This window comes from Anser brachyrhynchus (assembly GCF_964034855.1).
Source record: "Anser brachyrhynchus genome assembly, chromosome: 2".
In the NCBI taxonomy this organism is placed as follows: Eukaryota; Metazoa; Chordata; class Aves; order Anseriformes; family Anatidae; genus Anser; species Anser brachyrhynchus.
The window spans coordinates 61319293-61337034 of NC_137695.1; the positions used below are offsets into that span (position 1 = coordinate 61319293).

The 17742-nt window shown below is 37.6% G+C and overlaps 1 protein-coding gene across 3 annotated transcripts in view; it reads right to left on the reverse strand.

The window, feature by feature from the left end:
- The window catches only part of POU6F2 (POU class 6 homeobox 2), a 331845-nt gene that overhangs the window by 24763 nt on the left and 289340 nt on the right, over positions 1-17742 (reverse strand). For all 3 annotated transcript variants that reach the window (XM_080582231.1, XM_080582233.1, XM_080582232.1), the window contains exon 7: positions 4080-4286. In XM_080582231.1, the coding sequence (XP_080438357.1) occupies positions 4080-4286 (207 nt within the window). The remainder of the gene's footprint in view (positions 1-4079; positions 4287-17742) is intronic.

Consider the following 17742-nt stretch of genomic DNA (forward strand, 5'->3'; position numbering starts at 1 on the left):
GTGCAAAAGTGATTCACGTTAAAAGGAACCATTTTAGTGACTCACATGGTAATGATCAGGGAAGCAAATATGTATCATTGTGGATACATCTACTTATTGAAAAACCTGCTCAATGAGCAGAGAGAAAAAAAGCAGGATGATAGACTGTATTGAGATAAAGACAGAAAATAATGCTGGAAATATAATGTTATTATATAAATCAGTGATGCATCCTCACTGTTTTCATGGCATTCAGTTCTGATCACAAAATCTCTAAGAGATTATTGTGGAAATTGAAATGGTTGAGAAATGGCCAGTAAAAATTATTAAAGCCAAAGCAGAGCTTGTTTATGAACAGAGATAAAAAGGACAGACCACAACAGGAGTGAAAACAGCTGCCCCCTTTAGAAAGTCATTACAGTTTTTAGGAGAATTCTTAGTGTAGATACTGTTGCTTAGTTTAGTAAAATCTTGGAAAACAGTGAAAACACTGAAGCTGTAACTATTCAAGTTAGTTTAAAGAGGAACACCCCAGCAGTGTGCTCAGGTGGCCAAGAAGGCTGACAGCATCAAGGCTTGTATCAGAAATAGTGTGGCCAGCAGCACTAGGGAAGTGATTGCCCCCCTGTACTTGGCTCTGGTGAGACTAAACCTTGAAAACTGTGTTCAGCTTTGGGCCCCTCACTACAAGAAGGACACTGAGGTGTTGGAGCGTGTCCAGAGAAGGGCAACAAAGCTGTTGAGGTGTCTAGAGAATAAGTCTTATGAGGAGTGTTTGAGGGAGCTGGGGTTGTTTAGTCCGGAGAAGAGGAGGCTCAGGGAGACTTTATTGCACTCTACAAGTACTTGAAAGGAGGTTGTAGTGGGGTGGGGGTCAGTCTCTTCTCCCAAGCAACAAAAAATAAGACAAAGGGAAATGGCCTGAAGTTGTGCTAGAGGAGGTTTAGGTTGGATATTAGGAAAAAATTCTTCAGTGAGAGGGTTGTGAAGCATTGGATCAGGCTGCCCAGGGAAGTAGTTGAGTCACCATCCCTGAAGGTATTCAAAAGGCACGAATATGTGGTGCTTAGGGACATGGCTTAATAGTAGACTTGGCAGTGCTAGGTTAATGGTTGGACTTGATGATCTTAAAAGCCTTTTCCGACCTATGGTTCTACTGTGGGTAGTTTAAAGAGCATAAATCAAGAACATCTATTTATTCTTTAAAACTAGAGCAATAGGATTACAATGGAATTGGTTGTGTACCTTGAAAAGCAACCTATTTACAACAGAGAAGAAGAAACACTGCTTCACACTATACCTAAGTAATCTATGAACTTATTTCCATGAGGAGACATTGAGGTTTTAGTCTGCCAAGTTTGAAAAAGTTGTATGAATATATAATGAAAAAAGTCTACCCAAGTAAAGCTGACTAAAAACAATATACGAGGCATTTAAGTCTTCAGGCTTCAGGCAAAAAGTAAGCACTAACATGCATTACTTAGCAACTGAAACAGGCTGCACAGGTTCATTATGACTCAGCCAACAAGCAGCAGCTTACTATCATCACTTGCAATCACCTCTTTCTCCTGCAGTACTTGGTTTCCAAGAAAGTGACAAGTTGAAGTTAAGCTAGGATCGTCTGTAACTGGAACATTTTACTACATTATTTATTTCCTCAATTATTCTCTGGCATTCTCAAAACTTTTCCTAAACTTGTCTTGTACTTTTTTTTTGTTTTGTTTTTCCCTTCTGAAGCTTCTTTCATCAAGTCACAAGACAACAAATGCAGTGTGACACTATTTTCAAAAATATTTTGAATTCCTGCTGAGTCCTCTGAGTTTGAGCACTCACTTTATCTGAAAGCGAGGTTTTAAACTTACTACTAATTATGCTATCGTTAGTCAAACAGTACAGTTTGGGTAAGTTTTCACCCAGGCAGTAAGATAAATTCAGGATCTCCTTATAGCTTGTATAATTCCATTTACTTTTCAAATGGTATGGCAGTCTGTATAGTACTATCTCAATTGCTTTTGACTGTCCATCAGCATTATTCCTATGAAGGATCTGACTCATAATTCATTTCTGCTCCTAGTGAAATCGTTGGCAAAATTTCTTACTTCACTAAAAGCTGAAGAGCCAGTAGAGGGAGCACAAACACACAGAAATAATTTTCTGTGCCTTCTATAAAAATGATAATGCACTGTATTTTTTCATACAGTACTTGCATTACTTTTTTTTTTTTTTCCCCTGATCAAAAATACTTTCTAGACCAGATTCTGACAGATGCAGGTAAGGTGGTTCTGTGTAGTTTGGTGGTCCTTCCTGCAGCCTCTAGGACCTCAGGTCTCTGTGTGAGAAGCAAAGGCTGGACACTGACTCTAGCAAAATAATGTTTTCTACTTGCATAGCACTACTGGATTGACTAGCACAATATGGGGCACACATTTGACTTTTGGACCTAATCAGAGATCCCCAGACTGATGATCTGTGCTAGCTGTTAGCCTGTTCAGAATGCAACACAAGAGCATGCACATTGGGTGAACAAGAACAATACACCATGATATGGCTAAATAGTGAATTTCTGCCTTAAACCCCTGCTCTCAATCAGCAAGCTGCAACCTTCAGCAGCAGTTTTTCCCTTTGTGTAAGCTCAGTGCCACCAGTGGTGCACAGAAAGGTAATAACTCTGCCTCTTCTCTGCCCAGTGTCTACTGCTGGACATTGCCTGGAAGATGTTGCTTTGCTGCAGGACTCTGAAGGTGCAATGCTCTGTTGTTAAGAAGGTCTCAGGGAATAATACAGGACCACTATCCTCCTCTGTAATCCTAAATTTCATGAGTTTCAAATGGGATCTCAGGATTGTAATGGTTTTTGAGAGCTTCTCCCCATTAAGGAAATTCCCCCTTCAGGGGACTGACTCAAAACCCGCTGAGTTTCTTATTCCAATGTCAGGCTTTCCAGTGCTGGAAACACAGAACCTGCCCTTCCATCCACCCTGCTTTTTTTAAAACCTCATACATGCAACAATTGTCAAGGCACTTGCCAGTAGTGTAAGTCTTCTCCCATTAAAGAAAATGGGGTTAGATAAATGACAAGTGTTTCTGAAAATTCCTTTGCTAGATGCTATAGAGCATAGGATAAAATAAATAAATAAATAAATAAATAAATAAATAAAAAATAACCATTTCATTGTGAAACATTTTCAAAACAAACAAATCACTTGAGAGATCCATTGGATCTCTACCTCTAAAGTGGGGAAAAAAAAAATACTGAATTTGGAGGAACCCTAGGATTCTCAGAAACATACAAGAGACTGCCAGCTGGTGTTGGAGATACAGGCATGACTAGCAAGCAAGCACTTTCATCAACAGGAATGCCAAGCTGAATATTTTAGTTAGTGATACTTTTATAAGTAATATCAGTATTTATAAGTATTTTTTGGTAATCACATTTGGTATTTTTTTCCAACCTCAATCTTCTCCCTTTCAGAGAAAAAGGTACAATTCTTTGCTCTAGAGATGTAGGAAAAACTAATGAATTTGACTTTTAAGTACTATAAAAAGTAAAGAAAACTTTTTGGACCTCATTGAAGTTGCTACAGCCATCCTGAAGTCTGTGAACGATTTGGTGACTTACATTGATTAATAATTTCCATAAAAATCTTTTATTTCCTTGCCTTTTCTTTTCCCTAAAAAACCTTTCCTTCAGTGAAGAGGACTACTAAACGTGTGTATTTTTCTTCTTTCCTTTGCATGTTCCAAAACATTTCAAAAGCCAGTCTACTGGGTGATCACCAACCAAGGAACTGAACTTTGTAGGAGTCATATCCCTACTGTGCTTTCTAGGCTGAAGATTTCTGTTGACACTGTACTAACATTTAAAAAAGGAAAAAGAAAAGAGTAACTGAATAATACATGAATGTATAAATATATTATATAAGATTATAAGATTATATTGTAATTACAAATATAATATGCAATAATATACTATATACAACAAAATCAATCTTTTGTTAATAAAAACAGAAAGAAGTGGGAGTTTTTGGAAAGACCATGAGAGTCTGTAAGAAGATTTTTGTGCATCTGTTTCGATAATCATTGAGGCTACAGACACTTTACCTGTTGGCCTGGTTTGAGTGGCGATAGCGTTATTCCCTGGGTATTGATCACTGGTAGTATCTGGTTGCCGATGACAGTAGCGATGATCTGACCCTGGGCATTGGTCAATAACTGTGGAGTTATTGGTTGCACCTGAAGGCCCTGAGCTCCACCTGCTGCCTGGCTGGAGGGGACTGGATTAGGCATGAGTGGGATTGTTCCAATAATCTGGAGAAAGCAACATAGAAATGGAAAATGAAAAAATGACACAAACTTGCCACACAAAATTACTCATCTTACCTGTGCTAAATCAAACTTAAGGTTTGATTTAAAGGTTTGATTTGATACAACTTTTTTTTTTTGTTTTAAATCAAACTTAAGCACAGAGACAGAGGTATGACCTGCTGAGTGTACAAAAAATCATTCCTTTGCTGAGGTGATGAAGGCTTACAAAGTCATTTGTCAAGTCATATATCACCTACACATTTTAATGCTGTCCACTGCAACCTCTAACAAGTCTCCTGTGTCTGAGAGTGTACAAAACTAACGCTGGGCCATGCTCTGGCTCCTTGATGATGCTTTGTTCCCACCTCTCATTTGGATATAGAATGAAGTAGGTGCAAATATCAGTCCTATAGAAAGTCTTGCTTTCTACAATCTTAAAGTGTTCTTAATTGTGAACTGATGTGCTTAAGTAATTTTCTGTGATTTACTGTTGGAAGAGATACTAGTTCCTTTCAGAATACAGCCCATAAAGATACGTTCATAAAAATGCAACTGCTTTTGGATGACAACTAAGTAGAACAACACAACAACAGGAGAGCTGGTGTTAGATAAAACAGTTTAGCTAACATTTCTGGGGCAAGTACTTGCAGAAAGAGACACTTGTGACATTTCAGATTTGAGAATATAGTGATTTCCTAAAATGTGAATGTGCCTGTAAAACTAATATTAGGATGAGTTGTCAAACAGATACTGTAAGAAAGCTTGTCAGTCAATAAGGTGCTAGGCTGAAGAAAGTTACTCTGCTCAAAGACTCTTTTTACAAGTATGACAGCATCTAAAACAAACTTCTGATGAAACTTGTCAATAAAACCAAACTTTTTTTTGCAAACAATGAATGAAGCTGGAGTTATAGGATTATTGCAACAGGAAAGGTAAAAGAAAATGCAAAACATATCTCTATTTCCTTCACCGTGCCTCTGAGTAAGCTCAGCTGTGATGTACAATGTGACAGCTTAGACCAATGTCTTGAGTGGAAAGAGTGCACTTAGTTAGCTAATGGCAATTCAGCCATCACATGGTGAGTGGTGAAGTCATCATCAGTTTACCAAACTTAGCCAGTCAAAAAAAAACTTGGATGAGAAGACCAGAGAGCCATAAAGAAAAGTAGGAGAGCTCTCCTACAGGAGGACCTGATAAAATGGCAAGCCTACTATAAGCTGTACTGTAAGAGCTGCAAGCGTTCAAAGCACTGCAGAGATATCGTTTAATTTCTCCTTAATACATTCCTGAAAAGATCAAGAAAGATTATTACCCGCATTTACAGAACATGAAAGTGAAGCACAATGGAGCATCTTCAGAGAGAGGCTGTGATTTGGCGAGTTAGCCTTCTAAGCTGGAATTGCCCACGAGTGTCTCTCTACAGACCACAGTGCCTTTATACTTTTCCTAAGGTGTCCCTAGTTGAACTGCAGCTGGTTTACAGTTCATGAAAGAAGACGGCTGTTCATGGGAGAGGGAGGCATTTATCACATCATTATCAGATTTCAGAATGTTTTCTAAATCTGACTTTCAGCGTTAATTAAATACAACTTTCATGTGGTGGCGGTGCAACCTGTAAATTTGACCCAGTTCTTATTGACCTAAAGTACTTATGGGTCACTAATATATTCTTTCACTTTGAACATATGTCACCAAACACGATGAATAATCCTTCTTAATTTTATCAGCAGAAACATAGCAAAGGCCTGTCCTTCCTTTACCATGTCAGTAAAGGACACGACCTTGGAGTGTCATTACTCTAATATAACTTTAACTATCAAGGTCCTAATCCCAGCAAAGCAAAAAATGCTGCGCTGGTGTTATCAGTAATAGAAATGTTTGCATTCACATTTAAAATGCATTTCTTGGACTGCAGTTGGGCATTTTATAGAATGACAGTGCTGAAGTGGACAGTTTGTAAGGTCAGAAGCAGAAGGCTATCTGTATGTATTAATGTGTGTCACATGCTATTCTGTACATGGTGGGCTGTACACACACACAGCCAGACATGGAGCAAAGAAAGCACACAGCTAGGAGGGGCATTCCAGAAGGACAAATACACAAATGCCCTCAGGGGTTTGGTGTTACCATCATAGCCAGGGGTAAATCTGAATGGGAAATAGTTTTCCCACTTAGTGAAATTTACGGGGATTTCAAGATCTATTTATTTATTTTTTTATTTTTCATTTCATACCAAGATAAAGTAAAATCTTCTCTAGTTAAAAAGCAAGCCACCTGTCTCCAGTAAACCAACACGACTACTTCTTATGGTATGCATCTTTGATACGGCTAAACCCAGATTCAAGTTTCCCCTTCCAAGTTCATTTATCTCCAGGTACCCTTTCCCAAACATCCTGACAGCTCCCTGATTCACACTGCTCAGGTTTGGAGGATTAAGTAAAATATTGACTGGGGAGGAGTCCTGCAACTGGATCCCTGCCTCAAACTTTGTGTGACTGTCCTGATGCTGGGCTAGATCATGAATCCTCTAATTGTGGTGAGAAAGTCCATTCTGGGGATTCCTGTCCTGTTAAAGTATTGGTTTGTACTGTCTGTCCTGTTAAAGTACTTGGCTGGCACTTCATGATGACAATTTACAGTTTTGATACATTTAATTTTTTTGAACACAAAACAAGACCATGCCCCAGGGTTGAGACACTGGCCCATGGAATTACAGACTATCTCATTACCAGTGACCTCCCTAGTAGGGTGGCATGGACTTTCCCCATAAGATAGTCTGGAAAAGGCCATCCTACTTTGGGAGGAAGAGAATTGAGATATGTGGCTATGTCCCTAGTGTGCCACCTAGCCTCAAAGCCAGGAAACCATGTGTGGACTGTTTCATTCAGGTGGCATAAATACATAGCAGAGGAGGCTTCTTACTCAATATTTGGACTCAAATTCCTAAACAATTCCACCTGTCAAGCACACAAGCACGTTCTTGAGACAACAACACATCCAAAAAGTTTCTCATCCTACCAAAAAACATTTTTTTTAATGCTATGGGCTTGACTTTCACTATTCCTTTTGTGTCTCATACAACTCAAAGAAAGAACTAAGTGTTCCCAGAGGAGATGTAAAACAGGTGCTGTATGCAAAACAAAAAAGTTTTGAAAGTCCAAGGGTTAACTCCCAGGACCCCCTTGTCAATGCTCCATAACCTCTAACAGAGCCAGGCACATTACTTTGCAAAGGACTGTTGAATAAAACAAATTACACTTGTCAGAGGTACAGGTTCCAGATATAGGCAGAAAATGTGGTGCAAATGTGATGCCAGAAATCCTACTGAGTTATTCAATGTAAATTTAGATCTCACCTTTTTAGATACGGGGCTTTGGTCCATATCTAATTAAAATACCAAGACTGTAATTCTGACCCTGTTCAAGTGACTGGGTATTGCCAGAAGACTTGATGGAGTCAGATTTTCACAATTTTTCAGTAAGATCCTTTCATTTTTGCTTATGGATAAATAGATATATCAATTGTGTCTTGAGATGCTTGAACTGTAAATTCACCCACAGTGAAAGAATAAGCACATCATTGCAGTGAAGGTAAAATTCCAAGAAATGCAGCTGACCATGGGGGAAAAGAAATCCAAGCCCTCAGAGTATCTACAATATCCGTGTAACCCCCAATGGCAGCACAGGTGCTAGCACTGATAAACTGAAGAGCTAGACACTACTTGTACTGTTGCACAGATTTTCACCCACCTTTCCAATTTGCCTTGATTAGTAAAAGTTTCTTCTTAAAAATGAAATTAAAACATCTGATCCCTTAAAAATGATAAACTATGAAGAATAACATCATAAAATCCATTTTCATCTTTTCTTGTTTGACAACACATCTTCATATTTAATTGCTTTTGTTAACTACTTAGCTTGCTAGTCTGGGCACACTTTAGCACTTCCTGGCCATTGCACACAACGGTTTCTCACTTCTGCTGCTGGTAACCTGAGCTGTAACTCAGGCTGAAACTGGGGGAAGAAGCTGAGCAGCTGCTGGGAACTTCTGGGCATAAATGTCTCATGGTAGCCACATTTGAGCTGCAGACATAAAACCAGATTTTGCATAACTGTATGAAGGCCTAATTGCTGATTTCCCAGCAGTGAGTCTTTCCTTATTGCACCTAATAAACCAGTTGTGTTTTGACATTAGAAGTTACTGCAATATTAGAAAATAAAGCATACAATTGTGTTTTATTAAGTTCTTCTCCCTCTTCCCTCATCAGAAAAAGGGATGCTGCCTTGTGTCATTATGTTACAAACAGTAGGCCAAATGGATAGAACTTCTCTCAGGTTTTATTAGTTATATCCTTTTAAATATCAAAGGCTAGTTACTTATTTTCTGAACAAAAGAACAAAATAAAAATCAAATAGAAAAGCAGAGAAAAAGTAAAAGGAGCAACAGAAAAATTCTTCAGTAAAATTAGTCAAACCACTACATACACATAAACTAATTCAATATCTCAAACTATGACTAAACAATGTATGATAGCCTTACTTCTGTAGTGAGCCTAAAAATCACTATTTGAGTGAACGTTTGCTAGTCTAAATACACTTCACTCAGCTTCATTTTTTAGTTCTTACTTCTATGGCTTATTGAAGATAATCTAAAATAAAACCTCACTTTGACTTCTGTTGTATGACGTTGGTAGGTTGAAACCCATTTTTTCTAGTTTTACAAGGCTGAAAGCTAATTTAATCCCAGCAGTGTATAGTAGCAGCCATACCACCTATGGCACACATGACAGTATTTATGGTTTGGTTCATTTTCTGGTTTTCTAAATTTGCCTTCAAAAGCTGCTTATGTTCATGATATGTTCCTTCTTGTGTGGTCACTGTACCAATGTGAGCTACTTTAAGGATTTATTTTAAGGAGAAAATGACATGGAAAAGGCAGAATAATAAGAATCCACACAGGATTCTTTAGCCTCTCTACAGATGCTTTATCCTTAATCATATATATATGATATATATATATATATAAACATTTATGTACCTATATATAAATGGTAAAACAAAATGCTGTTGTGAGAACAAGGAATCAAATACTTTTATTAGAAACAGAAAGCTACACCACTACTTCCAAGTCACAACTTCATGTAAGGAATTATAATTTTCAAGGTTAAACATTGTTCGTGTATCACACCATACAATATATTGGATGGTATATTGTTTGTAAGTATCATAATAGAACACTGAGTCTGACATTCTGTCTGACTTTCTCAGTGCTTTATTATTTAGAAAATAATATTTTTATAGTAACATCAAACTATACAGTACTTTATCATCACTGTAAGAATTACATGGTGAATTCTTGAATAACATAACATTTTATCATTGCAAGAATCTAAAGATATATAATTTTCAAATTAAAGATTTAAAATCATGTTGAGTGTCTGCTGAACTGTTCTACGCAATCTACTTATCAGATTTAGCCTCCTTTTAAAATCAAGAATTGTCAGGCAGAAGGACCCTTAGAGGTTACAGTTCTCTGAGTTGAGCAAGGCACCTGTTGAATTTAATAACATTTACATGTCCTGAGCATTTCTGAAATTCAGCTACTTACTGAACACTTATGAAAGTGTTCATTATTTAAAATTCTTTGATGGATGACTTGGGGAAAATATTTCAGCAATATTTCTGCTTGCCAAGTATTGTTGTGACAAAACAGCCACAATTTCTAATGATGATTATAAGAAGGCAGCAAAACTTACTGCTTTTAGCATCTGACTGTCTCCCAAGCCACAAACAGCTTTCCTGATCACTGTGCAGACAGATCCTTGTAGAGTATATATGCAAATACACTTTTCTATGTGTGGATATGTTTTATTTCTTTATTTCTTTTTTTTTTTTTTTAATAAATACTCTTGAGAACAAAAAGTCAAGGTATTCATTTTCTCAGAAAGTAAATATAAGGGGATTGAGCCACCAACATGAGTTTCTAGACTTAATCAGAAAGAATATTTTGGTAAATAACCATTCACCTCTGCATTCTTTTCATGCCAGCTAAGATTTTTATAGTAGCCTACAGGAATTAAGTATCAACTTGTACTTAAACTCACTGAAAAGCAGGCAACCAGCTCTTTAGCTTCTCTGAAGATTTCAGTCTCAACTTAGCATCTCTGAGTCAAGGAATCCCTGTTCTGAAATAAAATTTCTCAACCTTTGCAAGCTTTGTATTGATGTAGTGAAAGCAGTACATGTGCTGCATCTGCAAACCCTACCATTACTTTATGTCTTTAGATTACAAACCATTTAGGACAAGGATTCTCTCCCTTGGGCATTAACATGATATAAATATTTACTACTACTTCTCCCTCATAGCACAAAGAGTGAACTTGCTTACAGCCATAACAGAATCTAACAACTGGACATACAGCAGAGGGAAATCCCTACACTTCGCAATACATACCATGCTGAGCTATTCAAAGCTAGCTTGGGAAACAAATTGCATTTTCTCAGCAAGCCTAATTAGGTTGAGCACAATGCATACCAATGAGATTCGGGTGTTTCCATGCTATGGTGACATTATCAGCTTGTTTTGAGGAGTTTTGCTACTTGGTGTTGTATTACACTGTACTGGTCTACTATAGAGATGCTATCTAGATCTCAGTAGTAAGAGTGAGGCAGGACTTAGTAATTAGTCTCTGATCCTGTCTTTTGTAAGTAAGCGCTGCTATTGAGAAATAATCTTGCGTAGAAGATAATGTTCTCTACTGCCACAACAGTTCTCACTAAAACATCACTGTTTTAATTCTTCAAATTGTAATATTACCCTTTCAAAAAAGAGATGTTACACACTATTGTCAGTGCCAGCATCTGGTTGAGCAGGAGAATTCATGGTGCTCTGCTTTCGCTTCTTTCTCTGGTTACTCTTTTCAACTTGCATTGCATAGACATGAAGCTGGATTAAGGAGATGACATGCTCTTAACTACCTTCAGTACACATTCATTGCTGTCACTGCTTTATCTTGTGATGCAATTCCTGAGAAGGTTATTCCACCAGAAGTATAATGGCTTGCAAATTTGTTAATTTTGGAACCCTCAAAGAGTTATTTTCTTTTCTAATTTTCACTTATGAAAGTTCTTGAGGAAATAACAATCTATCTTGGACAAATGACTTTGAAGGCTTTATGATGTTTTATTCTAGCCTTGACTTGTCTGTTTAAAATACCAATGTTTTTTTTTCTTGGATGCTTCTCCGTGATAAACTGGATTGAAAACATTAACCATCAAATAATCTTCAAATGCAATCCTTAGGGCCCCAGATCTTTAATTGGATTATAGGTCAAAGAATTTGTAGTCTGTCAATATATTCTTGAAGCATCTACTCTCATCTTCTCACTATCAAATTACATGCACATATAAAATATTTACCACAGATCACCAGATGTTTTTAATCTGTAACTCTTAAAAGCAAAGTTAGTCATGCTGATTAATTCAATCATTTCAGATTTAACTAAAATTCTCTACAAGAAGGCTAAGTGGTGGTATTGAAATCAATCAGTAGCAATGATACTCAACATTGTTGTTATACAATCATATTTCTCCACATACTGTTGATCTTGTTGCACAGATGCAATAACTCTGGATGACATAGTAGTTGTCTGTCCACCCATCATTTCACTATTTGATATTTAACATTGTACCTGTGCAACAAGACATTGTTTGAAATACAAAGTCATGCCTATCTGCAGCTGATGTTTCTAAAGATTTAGATGGCCTGGGCTTTTTTAAAATTCAAGAGAAAACTCAGATCTATAGAATCATAGAATATCTTGAGTTGGAAGGGACCCACAAGCATCATTGAGTCCAACTCCTGGGTCCCCAAAGGACCACACAAAAATCAGACTATATGTCTGAAAGCGTTGTCCAAACACTTGTTGAACTCTGTCAGGCTCGGTGCCGTGACCACTTCCCTGGGGAGCCTTTTCCAGTGTCCTACCACATTCTGGGTGAAAAACCTTTTCCTGATATCCAGCCTGACCCTCCCCTGTCCCAGCTCCATGCCGTTCCCTCGGGTCCTGTCGCTGTCCCCAGAGAGCAGAGCTCAGCGCCTGCCCCTCCGCTCCCCTCGTGAGGGAGCTGCAGGCCGCCATGAGGCCTCCCCTCAGCCTGCTCTGCTCTGGGCTGAACAAAAAAAGCTGTTGGCCTTATTAAGTAAAATTAACTTTTAATGTGATAGCCTACAAATGCTCAAGGCAAGTCTGAGATGAACAACCTAACCAGACAAATGTACTACTGAAATGCTTTAAATTTAATAGTGCATGCATTTCTTCAACAACAGATTTTCAGAGTCCTGAGAACAAAGTACAACATTAATCACCAGTATGACTATGGTGGAATGAACCATTCTGGGTTACTCCCCACCCAGACTGTAGATTATCTCTATGGAAACCAATATTCCAGCCTAGAGGGTGGAATTTAGTTGTGATGCAGCAAAGTTACATGGAAGTTAGGACAAGAAGGAAAAAAAAATCTCTGAAAGTAGGTTGGAAAATTGAGATGGGTCATAACATTTTTTTTGGATGGAAAATGGTCATAACTCCAAGATTGTAGATAGCAATCTCTAGGAAAAGAAATCTTTCAAAAGAACAAAGATAATTTTGCTTTGTCACACTATCATGAGAAAGATAGTTGATTATTCATTTCAATACCAAAGCTTCCTTTTAAATTTGTCAGCCAAATATAAGCCAGTCTTAGCCTTTTTAACTTGTGAAAATTGGTATGGCTGCTGTTTCAGCATGCTTCTCTGTCCATCACTTCACCTTTAGAAGGTCATTAAAATTCCATTCCTCCATTCAGTTTTCTGTAATATGTTTGCAAAAATACTATTTATCTCCCTGGAAGTACTGCTATGAGCCTTAAGTACTTTTTGTAAGGCTACCTTAGAGTTAATCAAGAAAAGATACCATATAAAGGTAGATCTTTTTTATGTCCAAGGTGGCTATTTCACTGAAAATACCCTCAGCTGTTTCTTCTCTTCAGTGTTAACAGTGATAGTGTATGCTTCACTGATTGAAAGTGCAATGGCTAAGGTACCTCATATTATCAAATGCATCATTAATCCATTTCACTTGAACTGACAGACAGAAATGAAAGAAAGGTATTTTTCTGCTCACATCTTAACAGCTTGACTTAAATTTTTACACTGGCCATCATATGATACAAATCACAGTTATAATAAGTTGTGTAATACAGACACTTGGTATATGTGCTGGTATCAACCACAAATGACTGTTCCTAGCATCTCTCAGGACAAAACATTCTCCTAATGAAATGGCACTTAACTCAAGAGGTAGCTGTCCATGGATTTGGAGATGAATATCCAGGATTCAGTCCCTGCTCCATTTCCATTGTCCAAAATACATTTGTTTGCAGTAGTTTATATACGGATTTGAGTCCCTCTCAAGGCTATCAACTTATTTTTTGTATACTCAGGTTGTTCCTAACTCAAAAATGCAGTTAAATATAACTATATTATTCTCAAATTTGGGTAAGACTTAGCAAGAGACTGCCTTCTGTGAACCTGTGAGGAGAACATGCAGCTTAATTATCAGTTTCATTCAGGGCTGGTCTCTAAGCTTGCTTAAGGAAGAGTTAGAAAACTGTAATTTTCTTATTAAAAGTTACAATGGCCCTGAAATAATCCTATCTCTAGCACCTACATTGTTACTGTACTGAAGCAACATGTTCCTGATACAGACTGGCAAAGTGAAATTTCTTTTCAGGTATTTTGATATGCATTCATACTAGTTCATCTTTGTCTTCAGAACCCATATCCTTGAGGCCAGTTCTGTGGAAGGTGGAGAATCACAGACATTTTGTACATGTTCTATCCTTGCAGGTTGTCTCTGTATCAGTCCTACAAAGATTTCCCTTTCTTTTTGTCTGTGTCCTGCAGAGGACCAAAGGGCAGGGGCTCCTTTATCTTGACTCTAGAAAAGGGGGAATGTAAGGGAAGAGCTCAATTGTTTACAGGATCCCTTTTCTGCTTGCATATTTGCCACTTGTCTTACACTACATTGAAAATTATTTTGGACAAGCCATTTTTTTTTTTTTCTGTGTTAGAACTAGCCATTAGCACAGTATTTTGGTCATGATTATAGTGGTACTGTAGACAATAAACAACAACCAACAATGCTGTCTGTCAATAAAAAACCAACAAACAAAAAGCTGTATTATATTACATGCTCATACTTCCTCTTAGCTGAGTTAACTAGAGACTGTGATGCACTCTATCAAGACAAAAAAGTGGGATAACATGGCTGCACTGTCTGGTAAAATTTACTAGGATTCCTCAGGGAAGAACTAAGGGGGTACTACTTTACCTTCATCAGCACTGAAATGCTATCAATACAAAAGGAAAATATGTCACTTTTACTCACTGTTGAGAAAGTTTAAGAGCATGGCTACAGCTTGGGAGGAAATAATGAAACAATAATGCTAAAAGAGACCCTTATCTCTACACTTTAAGTATTTCCCTAGGGCTAGTGTTTTGTACAACTTATTTGTGCAACTGTGGCAGCTGGGGTGTCAACGGACCTCGGTGAATTGCACTGAAATAACAGATCCTTCTTAAGTTCAGAGGACATAATTCACAGCTCCGGTTCCAGCCTTTCTCTTCTGTTTTTAATCCAGATGTTCCTCCCCAGGGACATCCAGAACACTTCCATATCTTGACGTTGCCAGTCTACATTTGGCCGGATTCAGCCTTTCTCTCCAGGAAGGCAATGCCTTAATGAGGAAATGATACCAACAAAACATGCAGACTCCTTATGGAGTGACGTACCATACTCATTGCCTGAAAGAAGAAGAGGACCTAACCACAGATAATCTTTAGCATATGAACATTTAAAACTAGCAGTAAGGACAACCAGATGCTGCTTCCTTCATTCAGGCTTTGTCTTACCTTGAGTAGTCTCCCTGATAAGAATTCATGGAGCAAGATATTGGCTAATAAGACTGAAAACGGTAGAACCATCCATAAGGAGAACATTGCTGATATGAAAAATGGAAACAGCAACTGCAAAATGTAATTTAGTTTTATGTATTGTCAACATGCATATTGTACTTACAAATGTCCTTGTAATACATTTTTTAAAAAACAATGAAGTCTCAATAATATGAACCCTCTGTAAAGCAGTTCTTATTTAATCTTGGAGCAATAGTGGAGAAGGTTCCCTAGTGTATGCGAATTACAGCAGAAGAGGATGAGAGAAGTGCAAATGCCACAGTATAATTCGTATATAGAACATTTTAATTGTGGGTAATAGCAGATTTTCAATTTTGTAAGTCAAGGAATTGTGCTCATTTCTAAGACAGAACTGAATATATTAACTGCCCTTGAAACAGTATCAATATTTCTTCCTGCACAGAGCAAGGCACAGTAAAATGCATTAAAAGATGAAAGCTCTTTGATCCTTTTGAATGCATAAAGATAACGGAACAGTGCCAATAAGTTTTGAAGAAGAGGCTAGGCAGAAAAGAAATATTATTAATTGCCAAGATAGCACACTATCCCAAAATAGCAACACCAAATGTACTAAGGACTACAAAAATATTGATTGTTCATAGTTTTACCCACCAAGTCTTTCAGGACACCATGAATTCCTTTTTTTAACCCTTTTCATTCAGGCAAAGTAATTAGTATGAAAACATATTTGATCTTGACATACACAATAGCTGTATTTTTTTTTTTTTTAGCTCCCAATTAATACTGGGAGAAAAACTGTCCTGAATCATATCACAGTATAGATCTTATGAGTCAGAAGCAGAATGAATAACTGGAATCCCAAAAGGCATTTACGAGAGACACTGAGTTTCACTCAATGGTCCACTGGTTCTACTGCACTCAATGGTCTGCTAGGGTTCTGCTGCCAATTGCAAGGTAATATTTTTTAGGAAGATTTCATCTCATGGCTTCTCATTCACTGAAAATAATGCCAGTATCTCCAGACTCCATTTTAGCTTGGAGCTAAGCCTGCGTAATATTATCAGGCGTCTCTCTGATATGACTTTGACTAATAAAAATTATAAGTAAATTTACTGACCTGAATATAATGGCCCCTTGGACTTGAATACCGCACAGGTTGATGTTTAAGTCTACATGCAGCCTGTAGTTCTTTTTAAATTATGAACAATCTCAGGCTTACTTATACCTTGCACAGCCAAGGTCTGGTTTTGAGTGGTTATCTTAGGCCTTGGTTTCATCTAAAGGTAGAAAAATGTAGGGATTATTTCTCTTTTACCCTCTTTACACAAAACCCATTCTGCTCAGTGGAGCAACCCCATGCAAACCAACTGGATGACTCATGAGTAGTTCTGTAAAGAAAGTAGGAAATTCTGTTATTTCATTTTTGTTTTCACTTCAAGATGGAACTAAAGCTAAATATAAAATGAAATAAAAATCTGAAAAAACTGTTCTGGGTAAGCTGGTCCTTTCTGATCAAAACTGAAATATTTCATATTCCTTTTAACCTTTCTAAACTTGAAAAAAAAATCACTAAATTTTCAAACAAAACATGTAAAAATGAGGCACTTAAATCTTATCCAGACAATGTACTTTATATTTTTACTGAACAGAATTTGTCAAAATGTCACGTTTTGTATTTAGATGAAATGCAATTTTTTCATCAAAAGTCAGCAATGAAAAAAAAAAAAAAGTCATCCAGTTCTGCTCACAATGCTGCAGGAATTTATACTAAAAAATTTATAAATGAGGTGATAAAATGTAATTAAACTTCCCTCTTTAGCATAGTTTTAAGTGCAACACTGGAATCCTTAGGGATGCTTCTGGAGACACAATAGGTTTCCTTCTCTAGAAGCCCACAGCATTCTTCGCTGATAAGGTCTCCAAGAGCACTTGCACTAGGGCAGACTTCAAGAACTCCACTAATGACTAGAAGCCTGATGTGCTAGGTACTGTAGAAAGAAAGGTTCGAGGTAGTCCCCACTTTAAAAAGGGTGAGTAAGCCTGCGTGTTGTCAGGATGTGTACTACACTGTATGCTCCAACGGCACAGAATAAAGTCCCCTTGGTTCCCCAGTGAATCTGTGTCTGGAAAATGCAAAAGAAGAGGACGCTCCCTTTGTTACCTCCTCCCTCAAAGCTATATGCTTTTGCAAGAACCTAAATCTTCCATTTAGTCTGCAGCTTTTAACAGGAATCCTATTTTATAATCTGGTGGGACATGAATAACCCAGCCCCTAGTTTGAGAGCTGCCTCTCAGCAGGAGAAAATATAACAGGCAGTGTGCTGTCTACAGTCTCTTCCTCCAGCCCATTGCTCTGAAAATACTTGCATGTGATTCTCACGCACCACCATCCACCACTGGAACACTCAGCAATGTCTGACAATGAGAGCTGAGAGTCAGTGATCTACCAGTCTGTCCTTCCTTCCCTCACCTTCCCCCTCAT